At 46.4% G+C, this 22,207-nt stretch overlaps 1 protein-coding gene across 1 annotated transcript in view; it reads right to left on the reverse strand.

Annotated features, from left to right (window-relative positions):
• Positions 1-22,207, reverse strand: part of exoc4 (exocyst complex component 4) — an 85,938-nt gene that overhangs the window by 42,485 nt on the left and 21,246 nt on the right. The window contains exons 9-11 of the mRNA XM_079294086.1: positions 21,816-21,961; positions 21,639-21,727; positions 11,899-11,995 (exon numbers count right to left, since the gene is read on the reverse strand). Of these exons, the coding sequence (XP_079150212.1) occupies positions 11,899-11,995; positions 21,639-21,727; positions 21,816-21,961 (332 nt within the window). The remainder of the gene's footprint in view (positions 1-11,898; positions 11,996-21,638; positions 21,728-21,815; positions 21,962-22,207) is intronic.

Consider the following 22,207-nt stretch of genomic DNA (forward strand, 5'->3'; position numbering starts at 1 on the left):
AGGATGGGTGAAGAGGTAAAAAAGGAAGGAAGGAAGGAGGGAAGGAAGACAAAGTGAAGGTGGAAGAAAACTGACAGAAAAAAAAAAACAGGAAACAAATGAAGAAAAAAAAGCATGTGCAAGAGCACTGAAGGAGGAGATAAAGAGAGGGAGGGCGAGACTGGGAGTGCGGATTGATAGAAGTTGTGTAAAACTCTTCATCGGCATGAAAGCCAGCCCATTACCCCATCGAGCACACAGACAGACACACACAAAAAAAAAAACTCGCAAGCGTACACCCTTGATCGTGACACCTCACAGAAACACCTCAATCACAGTTTGCATGGCCTGGAGGGAGCGAGGTGACAGGTCTCATATTGAAGACGGCCAACAAAATGCAATTCCAGGAAGTCAGCTCCGGGGCGGCGTGTCTGTCATACCTACAGCTTTGATAATACTCCCACACATCACATTACACCGCCGCAATAGCCACCTCTAGGCATACAGGGCATAGTGTACGCACAAGTAGCTGCGCACACGTACAATGTGACGCGCGCACGCAAGCCTTTACTGCCAGGGGGTACTGTTAGGGGTTAAATTATTCATTGACGCTTTCACTGCCTGTCCGAGCCCGCTTGTTGTTGTTGTTGTGTGTCATGTCTTGGTCTCTCTCTCTGTGTGTGTGTGTGTGTGTGTGTGTGTGTGTGTGTGTGTCCCCACTTCAAAAGGGCTCTCAGGGGGAGAGAGGCAACCTTGAGCAGGCACTGACCTTTAACTTTGTGTTTCACTTTCAAGTGACAGGTGTGTGTGTGTGTGTTCGTGTGTGTGTGTGTGTGTGTGTGTGTGTGTGTGTGTGTTCGTGTGTGTGTGTGTGTGTGTTCATGTACATGGCCATATGGGTAAACAGAGAAATATTTCAGGTGTCAGGATGACCAGAGGGAGGTCAGGAGAGGGGTGGAGGAGGGGAGAAGACAGGAGGGGAGGGGGGAGGAGAGGAGAGAGGAGAGCTTCCGATCCAAACAAGTTCCCTGATGGATATTTTTTTCTCGAACCACTGAGTGATTTGTGGTTCCCATCAGATCATAGACGTAGTTTGAATTTATTAACAAGACAATGAACTGTAATTGATATCAACGAGCACTGAAATGTCAGTAGAGAGAGGTCTTTATGATTTAGTAAAAGCAGCAAATAAGAGAGTAGATATTAGGTTGCGGTCAGAACTGAATGTCTCAGAAATTGCATGCCAGTGTCATTCTGCATGCTGATCAGTTCCCATGAAACGCGTTCTGTGTTGCCTGCAGACAGCAGACCATTGGCTAATGACAGCTTTCTGAAAGGTCGGCTGACAACGTGTTGCTTTGTTTAGGCCGCACCGGTAGAGAGAGAAGGAAAGAGTTTATCCGGCCACAACATGTTGCCAGAGAAGTTGCTGTCGGTATTGAAGATCACACGTCGAATAATAATACCTCCGAAGATGCAGATGGTTTTTGTTTGTACAGAACCGCAGTGTGAATGTGGAGAGCAATTTTCCGTTGAACATTTACATGACATTTCCACAATTACCTGTTCAGAGTTACATCCATTATCAAACTAGCAGTTGTGGTCGAAGGCTTCAGAAAATGACTGTTTCATCTTGCTGCTCTTCTTTCAGGCAGAGCGAGGCCACAGCCGTCAGAGGGACAAGGAGACGAGGCGTGAGGAGTCTTTATGATCAGTACACAGTGATAGACAGGGGGGGGGGGAGAGAGAGAGAGAGCGAGAAAAAAAATAGCAATTTGATTATGTTTGGATTTAGGAGATTTAAATTTTTAACTACTTAGTTATAGCTACAGATTAATCAATGATGGAAATGATTGCTATTCACAGGCCTAGATAACATACGGGGTGAGCGGGGTAGAGTTACAGCAAAGAACCTCTGTTTGTATAGTAACTGGGAAAACAAGAACCTGAGAAACGAATGAATTCCCCGTCCTTGCCGATTCATACTCCAGGTCTGAGTAACGTTCTCTCGTCTTCCTTTGATCAACCAGACCCAACGGACTTCCTCTTAACACTTCCTATTCAGTCGTCAGTCTGCTGCCTTTGAGCGTAACGAAGGCGTTTGACCAGGAATGCTCTCATTACCTTGGTGCAGTTGCCAAGGGAGCCGGCGTAATATCCAATACTTCCGTTGTTCCCCATCCCTCGAATTTCATTTACACTTGACACATGACATTTGCATAATGGCAGCACTCCATCTCCAACCGAAATACAGGGTGGAGGTGAGGTGTGCGTATGCGTGTCTGAGCTAATGCTTGTTTGGTTGTGATGAGGACAGATGCCGATCTAGACTGTGTGCGCGTGTGTGTGTGTGTGTGTGTGTGTGGCATGCAGGGGTTAAATGACTTCCGTCTTAATCTAGCTCATTAAGTCTGAGGAGAGCACCTCATTGGCTGATTTGGGACAATTTGCAGAAATGCTGGCAGGAACACGTAAATGTGCATGTTAATCAGGGACGGCGTGACCCCAATCAGTCAGAGACAGGTACAGGGTGTCAGGGAAGACCGACATGAGTCTTTGTCTTGTCTTTAAGCAGTGTGAGGTGCTGGTGGAGTGCTGTAAAAAAGTGAGAGTCCTGCTCCAAACTGGTCTGTTCATTCATTCATCACAAGTTCTGGCAGAAACGGTTTTCAATGCGCCACCATGTTGACGCTGGACACGACTGATCATCAGAGAGAATAAGCTACACTGACTGATTGAAGCGGTTAGCAAGTGAGCCTCGACTCAGCACCCTGCTTAAATATTTAAAAACAGGCCTTGACATGAGCATTACTTTATTAAATCTATGAAAATAAAAGCGTTTACCTCGGACCTCTAGAAATGAAGCTTCCACACAGGCCACTGTCTGCTCGTAAACATGCCCCAAAGCGTAGCTTCAACTCTATTTTCCTGTTTTACGAGCCTGACTCATGTGTTGGGCTCCGAGTGACCGGCACTGAAGCTGCTGGTCGCCTCACACTTCCTGTGTAGACACGGTGCGAGTCCGGCTTGATCCGTAAAAGTGTTAAATCACTTTGTCAAACTCAAACATGCACAGAATCTTACTCCAGATCAAACTATTCGGGTCTCCATACCTCTGTACATATTATTGAAATAATCTCTCTCTCATAATCTACCAATTTGTCACAAATGCTGTGCCTCGAATATTTATCACAATATCTTTATGTAGCGCCCCCCCCCCCCCCACACACACACACAAAAAGAAAAATAACATAATCCACCCCCACATCCCTTCCAGCCTGAAAGCCAGTGAGCGAGAGCTGAGTGAAACGCCGTACTTAGCAAATTGCATTTGAAACCAGGGGGGAATAAATACTACAGATAAAGACTGCTCTAATGTGCTGAAATCCATTAGAAATCTCATATTCACACATAGCTGAAATCACATTACAAGACGCCCATAATGTCATTTCACAGGGTTTTTCCACCAGCATTTGCTGCCGGGGTGAGACACGAACATCAAACATAATGAATTTTCGCCTTCTCCCTGCTCTCCCCACCTCCCGTCTGATGTTCGTTCCCCTCATTGAGTCTGTTCGGTCCTATTCTGGCTGAAATTCCTCTCCCAGTCGTCATTGTTGTGGCTCTATTTTAAGGTGGATGTGATGAATTTAGCCACACGGTTTTAGAGAAGAGACCACTCACAGACGGGGGGGGGGGGGGGGGGGCTGACGTGAACGCGTTGCACTCATCAACCCTGGAGGAAAGCTTGGCAGTTCAGTGTTGTTACACTTTATTGCAAAAAGTGTTTCCATCCCTCGACTTGCCACGCTTCACTTACTTCACTGAAAAACAAGCAGAGCAGCTGGGGCAGTGTGGAAACGGCACGTGTACTCCTGCCGGTTTGGATGAAGTGAAGTGACGGACGTCTACATCGAATTTTGCCCTTCTGAGGAAAGATTCAAAGTCTTGGAGGGAACAGGATAATTGTCTCAGAGATGTATATTTACATTTATATCCTTTGCTTCTAAATAACTCATGCAAGGGGAGGAGAGGGTCGATATACAGTCTCAGTCAGAGTCTGTCTGTTTGACTTTTCCACCGGTTGCACTCTCAACGGGCACACCGTGACTCCAGCATGACTGGTCGGGGATCAAACCATCACTGATAGGGGAGGAAGGACGAAAGGGGAGAAACATCCATCTCTTTTAAAAATGCACAGCTTGTCCTTATCAGAGCTGTGGCTTCCTCTTCATCTCGCAGTTTAGGTTTGGCGTGATTCATTTTAGGCCCAGGGGAGACATATTTGGCTTGATATCCAGAACCCTATCTGAACAAAGAATCTCTATGAGCCAGACGGAGAAAAATACGTCGTATATATATATATATACACACACACACACACCAAAATGAGGAGCACGTAAACTCTTTCCCTCTATTCACACTGCAGCATGTGTCAAACATGGCAGTTATGTGGATATCTTATAACCACAGAGGGTCAGTGACAGAATATACATACATAATGTGACACACAAACACGCATCATAACCTTAGTTAGCCTTTAGACCTGAACTTGCACACAAAAAAAAGAGAAATATTCTCCGGCCCCCGTTATTAATGTGAAACTCTCAGAAAGGCCTGGGGTCTGTTTGGCCACTATTGGATTAGATGCTGCGTTTGAGTCGAGACCATCTATCTCTGAGAATAATTAACTATCCAGAAAGATGGACTTGCTTTTGCAACCACCAATTAGGAGATCACAAACAATCCTCTTGGAGCATTTCAATGAGCTTTAACGACTCCTCGATTGGTTAACGGGGTTTGTTTAGAGAGGTGTGCACAGGGCAGATGTGCTGGGAAGAGTTAAGAAGAAGAAGAAAGCCAACTCGCTGCACTCTCTCCCTCATCTGGTACCCACTGTGTAACATACTGTACAGTAACAGAAGGGCAGGGGTGCATGTGCATGCGTTTGCATCAGTGTAGTGTGTCTGAGGCCAGGTTTGTGTGTACATGGGTGCTTATCTAGAGCTGCCCTCCACAATCAACCAACAACACACACACACACACATCCATACGCCCCCCCGCCCCACACACACACACACACACACACACACACACACACACACACACACACATCCATACGCCCCCCCCCCCCACCCACACACACACACCCCCACACAGGCTACTTCAGAAGCCGAGGCCCCAGACAGGGTGAGCAGATCAATCAATTACATCTCTGCTCCAGCAATCAAACAAGGTTATTATCAGGCAGCAGCTCAGCGACCTGGAAGGGCCCGGCCAATCAAAGGCCGCTGTGATGTGGGGGGGCCGGCGCTTCGCTCGTGTGACGGTAACGCAGAGTGGCAGCTCATGTTGTCGAGGGATGGAAGGATGGGAAGAGGGAAGACTGACGATTGAGGCGGAATTCAAAAAAAGGGAGAAAACAGAAGGAAGTGTATGGGACAGGAACATGAGAGGACATCTGTAAGTCGCCCTTCTGTTACGGTGACGTCTCTCTCAGAAGGACAGGAGAAGATAAGAAACACAGAATACAGGTCTTTAAAATACGGCACTGTACATCATTTTGTTCAGGATTTCAGTTTTTTTGAAGGTAGGCTCTCCATCCCAAAAAAGGGACATAAACCGAAGAGCGTGGTGAAAGCGTCTCTTCATTGTGGATCGCTAATTCTCTTCTTGGCAGCAGCTCCCTCTGGAATTCAATAAGCACTCCGTCCTCCCACTTCTGTCCTTTCCTAGCAACAGGTCTGAAGAACCCATATTAGGCTTAATTAAATTAGAATACACTCATAGAATGGAGACTTTCATTTCATTAAATTATTGTTGGTGACACAATTCACCGAGACACGCAGAACCGACAAAATCTCCAGAGGACACAATCTAATCCCTTTCAGAAGCAGCCAATCGGAGACAATCAGGCACTGCGGGGGACAACGTGGAGGGGAACATCTGTGCGATTGTGACCTGGTCATCTGGACAAAGGCCAAACACATAACCGTGTGTGTGTGTGTGTGTGTGTGTGTGCTCTGCGAGTATCTAAGGCACATAGAAATGTTTCTCTTTGTCTCCTGGCACAATCCATCTCTATTCCCAGTACCCGCTATTTTTCCCCCCACGCACAGACCTAAAACCTCGGGGACCCCGCAAAGCCGACTTCATAAGAAGTCTACTGCTGAGCGTTCAGACCAACTAGACCCCCCCACGAGTCTGCTGGACAGGTTGCCCTGGGAACAGAGTCTGATTCCATTATGGGATGGACAAACACAATCAAAGAGTTTATCCGCTTTCTGTAGCCAGAGAAAAGACCCCCGCAATGATGTATCTAATCTCCGACACAATATCTGCTGTGTGTGTGTGTGTGTGTGTGCGTCATGCCCAAAGTGTGTACCTCCGTCTCTGTGCATGCATGCTCTTGTAAGACATAAGGAGATTGAAAACTCTGCACCTCACCGGAAAGTGGCTGAAGTTGCACTTTTGGAAAGCGATAAAAAACCGGCAGTATTATTTAGAACACGGCGAGAGTGTGTGCGTGTGTGTGTGTGTGTGAGAGAGAGAGTTGTCCTGTGGGGGAGGGCATCAGAGAGATAAAAGAATAAAGATGCGGCAGTGCAGCAGCTAGTGACAGGAAGGAACACCTGACAGATTCATAGCAAACTCGCACTGCGTTTTGCAGACATCCAGCAGATTTCCTTTTTTTTCAATACTCGCTTTTTCACTTCTCATCAGTCTTCGGCTTCCCTTCTTCCGCGTGTATTTTTGTTTTCTCTTTCGCAACTAAGAACATATTTCGACGTACTGAACATGATGCGTGATCCAATGCAAAAACAGATGCGGTTATATTAAGTATTATTTATCTCAAGAACTAATGCCCCAATTATGAACTGCCACACCAACATCACTTTCATCAGGCTAGGTTGTTCACGGAGGCTGTGTGGGAGTTTTGTTCAGGAGGTAGATGGGTCAAACACAGTCGGGACTACATAAGCAACCTGAGCACCATAGTTAGCAAAGAAATAGCCAGACGTATGCAGATGTTACGGAAAAAAAGGATGAAGCCAGATGTCCAGGTTACACCTCACTGCTCAGTGGTCTCGTGTCGGCCATCCTCTTGTCGTTCTCTCCCCATGTGCGGCATATTGCAGATGTATGAAGCGTAGATAGATAGATATATATGTGCACATACGGCAAACAACTTGAATCCAAAGCAAGCCAACATGCAATCTGAGAGCCTTTCTATTCCTCTGCACTTCCTTCTTCCTCAGATTTATCGCTCTACTCTCATCCCACCTGTCTGTTTGTTTCCTTTGTTTTCATCATCTCTTCCTCTGTGTTTTCCTTTCATTCCCTTCCATCTGCTCTCGTCTCTCTGTTAGTTTCTTTTCTTCTACCTGCTTTATCTCTCTCTCTGACCTTTCCGGTGTAAAATCCTCTCTGCCCGATTCCCAACTATGCTCTCAGTTTTTTTTAATGGGGTGCGGGGGAGAAAGGGAGGGACGGGGAGGGGGCGCTATTTCCAGAGGGAAAATCCTCCAGAACGAGTGAGGAAAGAATAGAAGGGAGCGCGAGGGCTGCCGGAGCAAAGCGGTACGTGTGCACGTACGTGTGAGCGAGCGAGACTTGAGACAAGACGACCATGCGGCATGTTAATAGCCCGAGCGCAGACGCCTCTTTCAGGCCGACTTCAGATGTTATTGTTGAAGGAAGACTGTGGTCTTCACCAGTAATTACGGAGCCGCTGCCCGACTCAATGAAGTTGAGGGTTTAACCACAAATACACAGGACAACACGGTATTCTCTTGAAATGACGACAACAATGACTCTTTGATCGTCGCTGGGACGTGTCAGAGAAGAATTTTGATCCTGTGCTTCAGTTCGTTTTGCTCGTACTGGGAGCGAGGTCGTTCCTGCTGCCCGATTAACTCCGTAGTGGATCAACATCATAAAAAAAGCGTGTAATTGCGGGACTTATATGGATCATAAATACCTGAGTAATGGGTGCCATTTTCGTTTTAGCAGCAGGGAGCGTATGGACAGCGCCTACTGCAGCAAGACTGCTGCAGAGAAAGCGATAAACACACTTGTTTTTTTTTCTGTCTGCTCGTCATTACTGAACACTAAAACACAGATATACATGCAAATAACTCGGCTATCATAATAAGTGCCTGCGTCTGTGGCGGGACAAATCACGGCACCTTCTGGCTTTTGCAATTAATTGGGTTTACGGTCAATGATGCCGCAAGATCGTAACACAACTTCATGATGATCCTTTAACGCTGGACGTGTTCCCCTTCATGAATTAGTGAGTGTATTTGATTTGCACGGTATACGTGACTCCACAACTAAAATAAATTTTGTGTTTGAGAAGGTAAAGAATTTGAGAAACGTCAAATAACTTTTTTTTTTTAACTTCTTTAAAAGATACTCCATGTCACCTCTAACTCCTGGTCTGTGTGTGCCGCTCAGGAGGAGAGTTAATGAGAGTGTGAAATTAGTGCAGAATCATGGTGTGTTTTCCTTTTCGCCACAGGCCACAGCGGTGGGAGGCAGAGCCCTTCTGTCTTCTTCCTGTCATCTAGTTCTATCTGCTCCTCTTCATCGCTGGTTCCGCTGCCAGAGCGCTCTCTGTCAGCATCCGACCCTTCTGACTCTTTTCTCTCGACCGCGGACACTTACAGCGGAACCAACTCTGGGTAGACCTTGTACGAGTTCGAGTGTCTGCACATCACCATGAGCACTTTTTAATAAGCTAATGCTGCGAGTGCATTCGGAGAGCACTGTGAGGGAGTAGAGTGTTCAATCGGGTACACCGACCAGGCTGATCTGAAGACCAGCACGATCGTTTTAAAGTTCCTTTATTTTTTAACACACAAATGCACAGACGGCGAGAACACTCACATGCACAGAGGGCCAATGAGTCAAATCCTGAACGAGACACGGGGAATCATTTGAAACTTTCAACCCAATCATCCCCACAGGTCCCCAAAAAAATCTATTTGGAGGCAGAACTAGTAATTAGAAAGCAGCGAGATTAAAAGCAGAATTAAATGGAATGGAAATCAGCCAAGCATGAGTACGATACTATTACATGAAGCCCTTCAGCGAGCAAGTTCAGGCCTGCAGAGTCACTCATTTAAACTATTTTCAGAGATCTGGCCATCCTATCAATCACGATAACAACACAGCAACTCTGCTTGACCTGCACAAACACAGACACAGACCATCTACAGGCATGGGCACGCTTGGTCATCCTGTACGCTTGGTCATCCTGTACGGCTAGGTTGTAGTGGCAGCAGGCTAACCGAGGTGAGACAGCTGTCCTCCTCCCCAGCCACCTCCTCCGGCTCCTCCTGGCGGAGCCCGAGGCCGTCCAAGACCAGGTGGGACAGATAATCCCTCCCAACATATTCTGGATCACAGATGCAGCTACGCAATTCTGATCACTGTTCACTCTCCGGCTGCTTCTGGGCAGTCTGTCCGAACAGAGTAGGTAACAAACCTACAGCCTTGGTTGATCTGTTGCCGGGAATACAGATACAGCTCACGGGAATGGAGCTGGCACCCTGTCTGTTAACTACGACCATCACGTGTATGCAGTGGTGCTGCTCCTAATTACAAGCCGACCACATGCAGCAGCATCTGAACCATGAATGGAGTATTTGATACAGTCAGACATGAAATGAAATGGTAATTCCCACAAGGAAATGAGGTTGTGCTGCAACAGAATGTGCTGTGCAGTAAGGCGAAAGATAAAAACACACTCGCACAAGCAGAATGAAATACGAAGGTTAGCCTTACATTTACCTTTGACTGAATGCCAAACATCAAAGTAAGGTTAGATTAGTATAGAAGCCCTTTAGGTGATCCGATTGGTCATTACGTGGCCATCAACATGGCAACACAATATCGCACCTGACTCAGTAGCCGCTGGAAGTTAATCATGATAATAACATTTCAGAGGGTGGATACGCAGATGTCGGGGTTCTTTGGAAACCAGGTACGAATAAAGACTGTTCAAACAGACACACAAGAACAATATAAAGTACACCTGGCTTAGGAGGAGCGAACAGTTAAACATTAAGACCCTGTTCTCTCCTATGCCCACACCCTGTGCTGCTTCCGTCATTAAGGCTGCCATGAGTTGCATGGCTGGCTGCAGGAGGTGTAGTGATCCATCAGCGGAGTGCCAGAGCTTTGCCATTAGAAAACCATCTGCAAGAAACAGCGCTCCATTGGCACTACAAGTCTGGAGAGGGCAAGTCAGAGGGAGGGAGGGAGAGGGCCCTGTGCGCGAGGCAGTTTGCTGTGATTGATATGAACCATTACAGACAACATGGAAGAGGTAGGCAGAAAGCTAGGCACTGTTGTATTTTTGGTCATTTGTTCAGACAAAAGCTTGGCCGGACCCACAGTGAACAGGGTGTGTGTCTCAGAGAGAGAGGGAGGGAGGGAGGGAGGGACTGGGAGAAAGATTTGAGAGCCAAATCTGATTAGTTTGTTGAATCACATGTTTTCTGATGCAGGCAGCCCACAGAACACAGACTGGGTTGTCTTATGTCACAGTGTGCGGGTTGGTAGACACTCCAGATACCCAAAATGTGCGTGCACAAAAAGTGAGTTTTTCGTGATATGTACCAGCATTGACAGTCCGTACGCTCTCTTAAACCAGTATTTTGCTGTCAGAGAGCATCAATCAAAGAAAAGGCAACAGCTGACAGTACAGCTTGGGGTTCACTAAATCAACTGGCTGATTCTCTGCGAATACACATTGTTTAGCAGCCAGTCCAACGTTGACTGGTCAGGGTATATGGATCATTGATTTGCCAGAACACTTGAACACATTCTAAATAAACACCCGTCTGTATTGGCTGATCTTTTCAACGTGTGTCGGTATTCACCGAGTACGACGTTCAACTTCAAAGAGCCAAACGGTGGAGCCCAGATGGTCCGCGTGAAGCTATATCTCTCCGCTGGCGAGTGTTCAAGATACTTCCATCGTCAAAACATTGGAACATTCAAATTTAGGGGCTAAAGGAACGCTTATCCTGCCTCGGCATTAACTATGCACCGGGATGTTAAAATTGTGGAAATGTAAGCCAAGCGCCAGTGTGCAAGTAGGAAACGTCTTTAATGGATCCTAGAAGGTAATGTATCACTGCATGGAGGCCAATTCAATTAAATTGCCTCCCTATTAGATTTACACAACTCGCCTGGGACCACAGCGCTGTATAGAAAACTACCAGACGTACAGAAAATTACCACAAAGACATCCCTTCACAATACTCGCATTTAATGGGAAATAAAAGCGAGGATGGAAGTCGATCTGTATTCCTGGACGCTATCAAACCAAACATTGGGAACCGAAGGAACAGTACATGACATCATGTTTGATTTACGATATCCCACTCAATGTTCAAAAGGTTGAAATCAATAAATGGTCACTAAGAGGCCATGTAATGTAATTAGTTTGATATTTGACTGGTATCGAGTCACGTCCCAGCCTTCATATGTCTCGAGTGGGCTTGGTCATAGCTCTTTCACACACACATCTCGTAAAGTTAATGGAATCCTGACCTAATTGTTCCAGTCAAAAAAAAAAAGCAAGTTTGGACTTTATTTTAATCTGATCCGATTAGGTTTAGCAGTAGTGTCCTACAGCAGAATCTCCTGAAGTTATAATCATCATCGATCGCTTTGAAGAATTGGAAATCGATTCCTACTTCGCCTGTAGAATGAACAGTAAGGCCTTGTTTGAAATGAGTACGCCGCCTCAGCACTTACTCACACAGCAGGTGGTGTCTCATTATTAGACTTGCTGTTCTGGGTCGCTGATCACATTCCCAATAAACCACAGACACGTGTTCCAAGTGCACATCCCAAATCAATTCCCGGCTAGATGTTTTGGCGTGTCGCTCGGCGCCGTACCTGAGAAGCGGCTGGAAGATGACGGTGATGTTCCTCGCTCCCGGTTTGCACACAAACTTCATTTCTCCCCCTTCAATCAGGTTGTCATCAGCACCGCCTAGAACAGAGGAGACAGGACTTGACCCGACCAAACGTGACAGAATAGACATCTCTACATGCGGTGTGTACAATGTAAACGTGTGAATCATATGTAGGACGACATTTACATGACTAGAGGAGGATCTGAAGATGTGCTTTTCGAAACAGCCCACCCGAAACTCAGCAGTCATCACCGTGCCGAGTCCTTCAACAAGACACCAGATCCCAACCAACACCAACAGCGCTGACCCTGAACTGTGATCTCCCTGACCGGGGAATGTAACAATTATGTTCCCTCCATTAATCAATGGAATCTTAAATTATTCGGAGACATTCTCAAGTATTTAAATGTTCAAATCGGTACAGGCGTACGACTTCATCCCCAATAAATCCATCACTCAATCAGTGCGGCTCTCCATCAACGTGTCCCGCATGCTCGCACTCCTCCACGCCCCTGCGTCACTGCGTGGGTGAAGCCCACAGCTAACGGGGTTAATCAGAAAATCATTGCCACGTAACGTGCTCACAGAAGAATGGGGGGGAGTCGGCCACTGAGCGGAGGGGGCCGCAGAGAGGAGAGATCACAGGGGGGGGGGGGGGGAGAGAGAGAGAGAGAGAGAGAGAACACCGAAGCTCATTACCTCCACTCATCCTGAAGTAATCAATAGAATTGATGGAGAAGAAATTGCACATCGTTGTCAATACAGGTAACTGCAAAGCAAAAAGGATCGTCTGTCTGTGTGTGTGTGTGTGTGTGTGTGTGTGTGTGTGTGTGCGTAGACTATGCATGACTGCATACGCTCATGTTTCTGTATTGTCCGTTGATGATTGAGAAAAGGAGAAGGAGAGCAGCATTCCTGCCTTTATGCAGTAGAGGAAATGTTTTAAATTACAATTTCTGGATTTAGGTTGCCGGTGAAGTCCCACGGCACTCGGTAACAATAGATCCATGAGGCCGGAAAAAACAGACTATGCAATCAATAACCGTCGAGATTCAAAAACCTCGGGAGTCGGATACATTCACAATTGGGCTTTTTTTTTCATGAAAATGACAAGGGAAGCTTTCAATCTATCCCAAAAACTTTCAAATCAAGGGTTTTGTGATTCTGATCTGTCGCCTGCACAGTTAGTCCACCTTCACGCTGCTCAGTGGAGACGGAGATGAGGTCCAATTCACTCAAACTCTCTTTCTCCGGATCTCCATCCATTCATCCTTCCTTTGGTGCCAATTCAATTGAGACTCAATTACAGGCTCCGAAACAAAGCTGCCGCCGAACGCATTCTCCCCTGCTCATCCTCTCTCTCCCTCACATTCTCCATCTCTCTCTATCGCCAACCATCAACGTGGAAAGAGCGCGCAAAACTTTTGTTTTCTCGTCTTCAACCTGCAAGTTCCCATGAATAACATCAACATGTCACAGACTCTGGGGAAGTTAGCGTTACCTGTCTGCTCCAGGAACCACATCTAACTGCCAACGACACAAACAAACAAACACACACACACACACACACCAAATTGACTACCATGTATGTATTCCCGATGGCGGTGACCAATTTAATTTCATGCTCTAAACATCTGCATCCGTGTCAGACAAAGGAGCGAGGAAGAGGCCCCATTGATCCGTGGGGTCTGGGACCAGCTGCCAGCAGGGCATAGCACTGATGAATATTAAATAGGCCAGCATTAATATGCATGGGATTCTTCGGAGTTGTCTAGACGTGACAGGGTGGCTCCGGTTTCAGGTCAGGATGCCACCAAACCGCTGCCAGCCGCCTCTCCAAATAATGTGTAAAAGTGCCATTTTAGTTGGCGAGAGCTTGTGCGTTTGCACGAGTGTTGGTTAGTGCTCTTTGGAGGAGAGAGTGTGTGTGTGTGTGTGGGGGGGGGGGGGGGTCTGATCCAGGATTAGTGGGAGGGGTGTGCGGAGGTGTGCTGCTCAGTGGGACGGCAACTGAAAGCTGGAAAGGAAGAAGCGACACATTCTAATGTGGCCAAATCTGCCTGAAATCCCCCTCGAGGACCACCGCACCGGCTGCAACACACTCACCTCGGCAGATAAAAACATCCATGGACTTATTAAGGGGTACAGACTGACAGCTACAGATATGTATACATGTACGGCTCAATGGCTTTAAACACACACACACACACACACACACACCCATCCAGCCCCTGTGGTGCCGTAGCATGGGCTTCCCAGCCCACATGTAATCAAGTCGGGCAGTGACTTAGTGAAATTGCATTAGCTGCACTTTCATGGGTTTGATGAGAAACCGGTTTGATCCCGAGATGAATTCCGGCTCTGCCCAGATTTAGGCGGGGAACGAGCGAACGTGCGACACCTTCTTTAACACACTCCAGCGTCTCCTGGGACCGGAGTGTTTCTGTAAGCACCGGAGAGTGTGTCAGAGAGAGAGAGAGAGGAGGGAATCCGGACAGGCATAATCCCGAATTTACAAGTGGTTTGAAAGGATAATCAAATGATAAATAGGTTCAATGTGCAATGATCACTTGACTTTTTGTTATTTTTTTCTATTGTTTCTAAAAGAGGTATATCTTAAGTTTGCTTGCTATTATCATCTCTCCATAAAAATGTATTATGACAAAATTCTCAAGTTAAGTTAAGCAGAAAAGAATGAACAGTTTCTACCATCTATATTTGCTAATATCTACATCTATATAGAATATAAAAATCCTAAATATAAACTGAGTTTATTCATATGTCTTAATACAATAGGCTTCGCCATGCATGCAGGTGAACCCGCATGTATGGCCAGCGTGCTGATCTGGGTTTGTGTTCATGTCAACCGAAGACCATCAAAGACGCTCCAGCCGGTCTCTGATTGGGACCGGCGGGAGGGCAGCTGTGCGATTGGTGGAGTTGAGGCGCAATCATGTCCACACACTCGCACGACGTAGGCTCGCTAAGGTGAAAACAACTTGCTGTGCTGGTCAAGAAAGCATGAGCAGAATGTAACACCAAAATACAGAGTTTCAATGTGATGAGTGGGATGCTGCAACATCTGCACCCTCCACAGTACAGTGCAGTAATTGTAGAAAGTAGAGGCAGTGCTCTTCCTTTGATTGAGGCGTCTGATGTGTGCCGTTAGCCAGCACTGCACATGCTGAACTGTGCAAACAGAAAGAAACATATATAATAATCCAATTTTCAACTCCAATGGGCTCATTTGTCCGGAGCCGTTACGCTCGAAAAATTTGTTTGGGAATGATCAATTCAGGGAATATCCTTCGTGTACGATTCAGATATATTTAAGCGTGTGTGTGTGTGTGTGTGTGTGTGTGTGTGTGTGTTCACCGAGATGAAACCTGCCGATCTAATAAGAACGATTTCCGTGTCAATAATGTATGACTCTCTGGTCAACTCCGGGCATCCCATTCCACTCAGACAGTCTCCATGTCTGATTGGGTCTTAATGAGAGCCTTCTATTATTAAAATTAATTTGATGGGACGGTGTCTGCAGCACCGCCGAGCAGGGGACCGAATCCGTTCCTTCTAAATCCTAAAAGTTCTAAATAAATAATAGCATAAATAAATTCAGGTGTGAATGGAGTTGGATTAATTATTAAAAGCCTCACTGTGGCACACAATGAGTCTCCGTGGTCTTGGGTTTAATGGCTGCACATGTCTCAGTGGTGGTATGACAATAATGCACTCCGGTAGCAGAATGTCTCTTTAGAGACATGAGGAAGACTCATCCTGTAAAGTCACGGGACATTTTCTACTAATCACACCGCTCACTCTAATCATGAAGGGTTCAAAAACACTTTTCTTTTCCACCAGGGTCTCTTGAATCTGTCAACCACAGCAAAGCGTTGCGTCGGAGTGATCGAGTACATGCGAGTGGATAAAGACCAGGAAAACTAAAATCGGCCAGAGAACCAAGTGTCATCACATCTTTGATTGGACCCAGCGGGGAACCAGGCAGCACATTGCACACCCTTTTCTTTACCCGCAAGAACCTGTTGCATGCTGGGAAAGCAAGGAGGTGGGTGTTTATCTGTCTGGCTCCCAGTGAAGCTGCCGCTGTGCAGGTGCCAGGGTCTCTACAGCCTCGCGTCCCACATGCCCTTCTTCCATCCTTCCTTCCCTCACTCGCTCGCTCCCTTTTTGTATTTGTTCATCCCTCCATCTTCTCCAATCAGCAGGTCTGAGATTAAAAGTAAACACAGAGGTGACAGCCGAAGCAGCAAACAATGACAACACCGATGCTGATTAGAATTAGCCTCAGGTCGGAGAAGACACACCGAGCTCTTCCTCTGATTAAACGTCGGCACTGTGTAAACTATTACAACCTTGTTCCAGTCTCCTCCTGTTGTCCACCCGTCATTCATATTCTTTCTTACTGCGTTTAAAGTCTGATCCCAGAACTCCAACTTAGGCTGTCTTTCGGTTTTTATCTCAGACGGTCGTAGTGAGAACGAGTTTCTCCCTAAAAAGTTGACTTTTTGATTAAGCGACAATATGCTTCCCTATAGCTTGCAGACATCGGCCATATCTGAGGTTCAGAATCAGCTTTCTCCTCTCCAAACTATTTCAGGTGCAAGGCCATCACTGCACCGACGGAATAACTGAAGGAGACAGTGTCTAATGTGGATGTGCTTTGGATAATGCAGGACCCCTTTTGGGTGACATCCAGATTCACTCCTCGGGCTCCAGCAGGTGTTGCTGGCTTGTGTTTTGGATAATCATCTGTGATTCACATTTTGTCTTGAAGTGGAGGAGCCGCAACTACTTAATGAACTGAAAAACAGTGTGCAAAGTGCAATGTACTGCCATCAATTCTGTAGAAGGCGCTTCGCCTGAAAGAGCATGGCAGCAAGTGTGATAATCATATTGCTGGTACAGTGTACTGCTGTGTTTTAAAGCTTTTGTTTTTAACCTTTCATGCCCAATTGGATTTGAGTCAAATGCTGGTAACTTCGTGCATTTTCCACACCGTTTGTAATTTCAGCACCAGAGCTACTGTAATCCAACCGCTGGTCCCACCGCAGATGAAAGTCCAACACTGCATCTACATCTGCGTCTTTGACGAGAAGGGGGGTGGGGGGGGGGGTCGTATCTCGAATGTTTGAACCGATCAACCTTGCTGAAATCTATGTACGAGCAAATTGAACACGATGAGCCCAAGCTAACGCACACAAAATAAATACTGAAAGCTAGGACATCTGCAGAAGTGTGTGTGTGTGTGTGTGTGTGTGTTCCACAATATGCAGAGCTGCTCCACATTTGCTTTCATGCTGAACACACAAATGAAGGCTTTTCACAGTAATAGCCTGTCAGGTAACAGAGGTACCTTGCATTTTTATCTCCAAAGCCAGTTATGTCGCCGCTGGAACAAAGCGACTCATGAAAAGGTCTGGCACCGGAGAGAGGAGGGGAAACATGTCGCTTTCTAATGGCATTCCTGCCGGGTACAGGACTCAGGTATGGACTCAGGTTACAACGTGCTAGTCAATTACAGCATGTCGGACATGTCATGTATGACATTACTTGGCATGCATACTTCATGTAGTGTCCACACACACACATCTGGCCACTATGAAAGCCCTCATCAGTCATTGGTATGTGGCTTTACGACATCACTCAGCTTCAAGGGTAATGTTATACGAGGAATAAGGGCCAATTAAAGGACACCCTTAAAAAAAAGGAGGATATTCAGGATATAGAGACGACATTTAACATGTTCGTCCATCTTTTCCGAGTCGTCCTTGTGCTGTAAGACAAGTCCATGAAAAACAGTCGTGTCAGAAATTGTTCCTGCACTGTTTCTATGAACATATTTTCCTAAATTCTCTCAACTCTGACACTGGGATACAGTTTCAGAAATTTCTAAAAACTTATGACAAGGTTGTGAATAGTTAGTGAATAGTTATTACCTCCTTTATAGAAGTTACGCCTCTTGACTTCAATCTGTTCAACAGCGTTTTGGAAGAGAAAAACAAGGTTAATGAATAAAGTTACTCTAAATATTGGACAAATAATTATGTATTTAACATTTACTTTAATTTGCTTCGGATCTGTTTTTGAGTCTTCCATATTGAGACACCTACGCTTCACAGACAACGATGTAAAAATTTGGATCTCCAAATGGCAAAGAGCAAGAGAAGTTTAACACCAGCAGAGAAAGACGAGCACGGATCATCTCTTAACGGAGCAAGAAAGCAACAAGAGGAGAAAAGAAATCAAAATGCAAGACATCAAACATGGCTAAGAAGGAGTCTTCGACATTCCAGCGTCATAATCCTTTAATAGATTTCTTCACCGCCAGAGTTGAGCTCTATCTGAGGCTCCGTTATGATATATAATGAATCATAATTGCAAGGTCAGCGGAAGTCAAGTATTGATCACCCGACAAGATGAGTGAGCAACCATTATCCTTTAATTCAGACGACGCATGAAGAGAATAATTAAAAAGGCAAGTTAGCGGTTTTACGATAAACTCACCTGAAAGTGGTTCTTTGGCGTAGAACGAGGCTCGACCTCGAACACATTGGCTCGTTTTATCGAGCGGCTATTTGAATGATATTTGGGGGGTCAGTTGGTGAGGGTGATGTCTCTTCAAAAGCCACTTCATCCTTCTGAAATGTCCAAGCTGTTCTGAGCACTGAACTTGTCCTAAATATCATTTGTTTACGCATACACTTCTGTGAAAACATCTGCTAACATCTGCCACCCCTGATATCCCACCTAACGCCTCCACCCACGTCTCCCACTGGACTTTTTTTTTTCTATTTGCACCTCTTCTCCCTCCCCTCCCCATCGAGGTGTACACATCAGCTTGACAAGGAACACCACTTCTGGTCGCCCCCCCAGCAGCCACTCTCCTCCTCCTCCTCTTCCTCTTCCTCCTCCTCCTCTCAATGGGGAACATGATGCTATTATACATAAACAAGAAGACTAATAAAGCGCAGGCTTGTTTTTCTGTCCCTCAGACTGAGCATTCGGTATAAAAGGTGTGGGCAGAGGGAGCTGTTTGTAACTATATTGTTTGCGTACGGGACTCAGCCAGACGGCTCCTTTTGTTCGCCAGACACGGCGAGAACAAGGACATTTGAATATGAAAAGCAAAACAGGGAACGTGTGAAATAGAACTGGAACCCGAGGTGATTGTGAATACATCTTAGGAGTAGAGCGACGTCAGAGGTGAGAGAGAGTTGGGAATGGGAGTCTATGTACGTGCCTGCAGGGAAATGGGGAAGTCTGAAGTGTGTACGTTTGTTTACGCACATATCCGGGGCAAAACCGCGTCGCATAAACATAACGAGCGGCTGCGACAAAAAGAAAGAACAAAAAAATGATTTAAAGAGGCTGTGAATGCATTACTAACTCGGTGCAAGACTGCATTGGTTATTGGGATATATTCACACTTCAAATTCCAAGTGACCACTGGGTTACCCCGAGTCATCCTACACACAAACACACGATAGCGAGGCAATCAAAAAGCAGGGGGCGTGTTTGGGAGACATGTGGAGGAATATGGGGGGGGTCAATGGTAACACATCTACTGCTGGAAAAAGTGTTATTCTCGTAATTTATTCATGAGAACGTGATTGAGTCTGGATGTGGGCTCCGTGATCCTGGAGTAGTGATTTGCCGAGGATACAAACACGGCGTACACATTCAGACGGACGGCTGAGGAACCGCTGCACACATGAACACTTCACACGTGCTCCGGGCTGGCGGTCTCACTGCATACGTTCCCGAATATATTCCAGATGTGGCTACATATGGAGGCGTAATAAAGTCTTTCGATGAAGCATCGGATTCATTGAAGCGTTCGAGGCGTGCTTCGATGGAGAAGGCTAGCAATTAATTCGACGTTCTACACAAACCACTGCTGCTCGGATTCTTACTTACAGATCTGGGGAAACAGACACTTGACGTATGGCAACCGCTCGAACATGAAAATATAGTTTGCATCAGAATGTAGTAGTATTCACAAAAGGGCAGCAAATACAGCAAAGGCTTCTGCCAAAAACCCCAGCAACGTGTGTACTTCTGACTTTGTACTCTTTAAACTTTGTACGGCGGGATTTAAAACAAGCAATCAAACTCTTATTTCCGAGACGATGTTGCCGAGCATCCGAGTTAATAACTATATTGACTTGAAGCGGAGCGTTTCGGAAACTCCAAGCAGAGAGCGACGAAGAGACACACATGACTAAGCTTTAAGTGTTGAGTAATCCCACAGCCCGAAGAACTCATCAACTCAATCTCTCCTTTCTAACTCTTTTGAGCTCCCCTCCCTCCCCGCAGTAAGTTTCATTTGGAGAGGAAAAAGTCCCTTTCCACACCGTCTCGATACATATTTTTCTAATTTCTTCCTTCAGAAATCTCTTAATGGCTTCTTCGCTGGACCCTGATGAAAACAATGACTTTTAACCTCCCCCCCCCCCCCCATCGTTCCTCTCCCTCCATCACAGTCGACTTATTTCACTTTCTAAATGATTTCTTACTCCTTCAATCTCTTCGCAGCCATTCAGGCCCCGGCCCGAGCTTGTGGCCGGCGCTGTGCATTGTGACAGGTGAAATGCAAGCCCAAGAGAAATCTCATCTTCTTATAAACGCTCCGAGGCATTCAATGTGCCCGTCAAAAAAAAAGATATTTTTTTTTCCCCCTTTTACTTTCCGAGACGCCGACAGAAGTGAGCTGTTATTTGAAGAGCATTTGGGGACTTCAGTCTGTCTTTTGTTTATTTCTAAGATAAATACCGAGAGGAGCCTATAATGAATACCACATTATGTAAATAGTTTACGGAACTCGTCTCTATCCATCGCCCACCTTTTCTGTTACAGACAAACAGCGCTGTCAGGCGCTGCTGATTGAAACCTCAAGGTTACAGGCAGGCATGGGGGGAGAGAGAGCGAAAGAGAGCCAGAGGGCGAGCGAGAAAAGAGAGAGGAGAGAGCAGAAGTAGGAGCTGTAGAACAGCCGAGCTTCTCCAGGCCGGGCAGCGCTCTCTGTGCTGGAGAGCTTTTCAAGGCCTCTCCCTGTAGGCGGATTCTGCAAAGTCACTCTGCGCTCTCTCTCTCTCGTCAATCTCCTATCCTTCCGTTTTCCTCTCCACCATCCTGTTGTCCGCCTTTCTTTTCCTGAAGTGGAACTCCTCGACCTGCAACGGACCCTCCCCCATCTGGACCCTTTTGTTACGCCGCTCCCTCGTCTCCGGCTGGATCAATCCACACCTCTGCCTCCATCGTAGCCACACATGACCGAATCACCCTCACCTCCCTGCACCTTCTTTTCTATCCTGCCGCCATTCACGGCGAGACATCTTTTCATAAACTCTCTACTCAGCTACCCAGCGGCACTTACCTCGTATCTGTGGGTGTTCCGTGAGCTTGAAGGTCTGAGATCTCTTCTCACTCGACCCGTACACCTCTAGCCTCGCTCCCTTTTCTTCATCCTTCCACCCGACTTCAACCTTCGCTCTGTGTTCCAGCTGCTCTTTTCTCTCTCCAACAAACTCTGCCCAATTTATTCTCTGTCAGATTTTACTTGTTTCACTCTTCGGTCAATACTCTTTCACACCTTCTGCTCTTTCATCCTATTTCCGTTCGTCTCACTATCCTTCCAGCCGTCATCACTTCTCCAATCCAGCTGTTCCGGAGTCTTCCGTACCCCCCCCCCGTCCTCACCTTGTAATTCTCCACTCTTGCTGTAGAGTTCTCGTCTCTGCTCTCTCAAGTAGGCACTCATGCTGATGGCATGGGAAGACGATTCAAACCTGCAAAAACGCACAAAAAGGTGAAACACACGACACAACAGTTCAACACACAACGTGACAGGAAACAAAAGGAAACCGTGATCCTCACTTGAAGAGCGACTGCTTCGCGCGCTGTGGTTTCTTCTTCCCAAAAAAGGCGGCGAACTCACTGCCGGTGCTGGCGTAGGAGAGTTGAGCGGCTGGCTCCGTGGCACTGCGGCTGTTCTTCACGTCCAGATACTCCATGAGCAGAACCTAAAACGGCAAACGGAGCGCCACGTCAAAAAGTCTTTATGGGAGAATTATCCTTCAGCCAGGTCACATGGGGTCAATCTCTCCATGCAGTCTCAGTGCTTCACAATCACAGCAAACTACAAAGCATCAATGTGAACCATCAGTTGACTGAAAGCCGTTCACTGAGGCTGCTCTAATGTCAGTCCCTCGTTTATCACTTTCATAAGCTTCCTGGTGTTACACCTGAGATAATGTAACATGGAGTAC

Source organism: Melanostigma gelatinosum (assembly GCF_949748355.1).
Source record: "Melanostigma gelatinosum genome assembly, chromosome: 22".
Taxonomy (NCBI): domain Eukaryota; kingdom Metazoa; phylum Chordata; class Actinopteri; order Perciformes; family Zoarcidae; genus Melanostigma; species Melanostigma gelatinosum.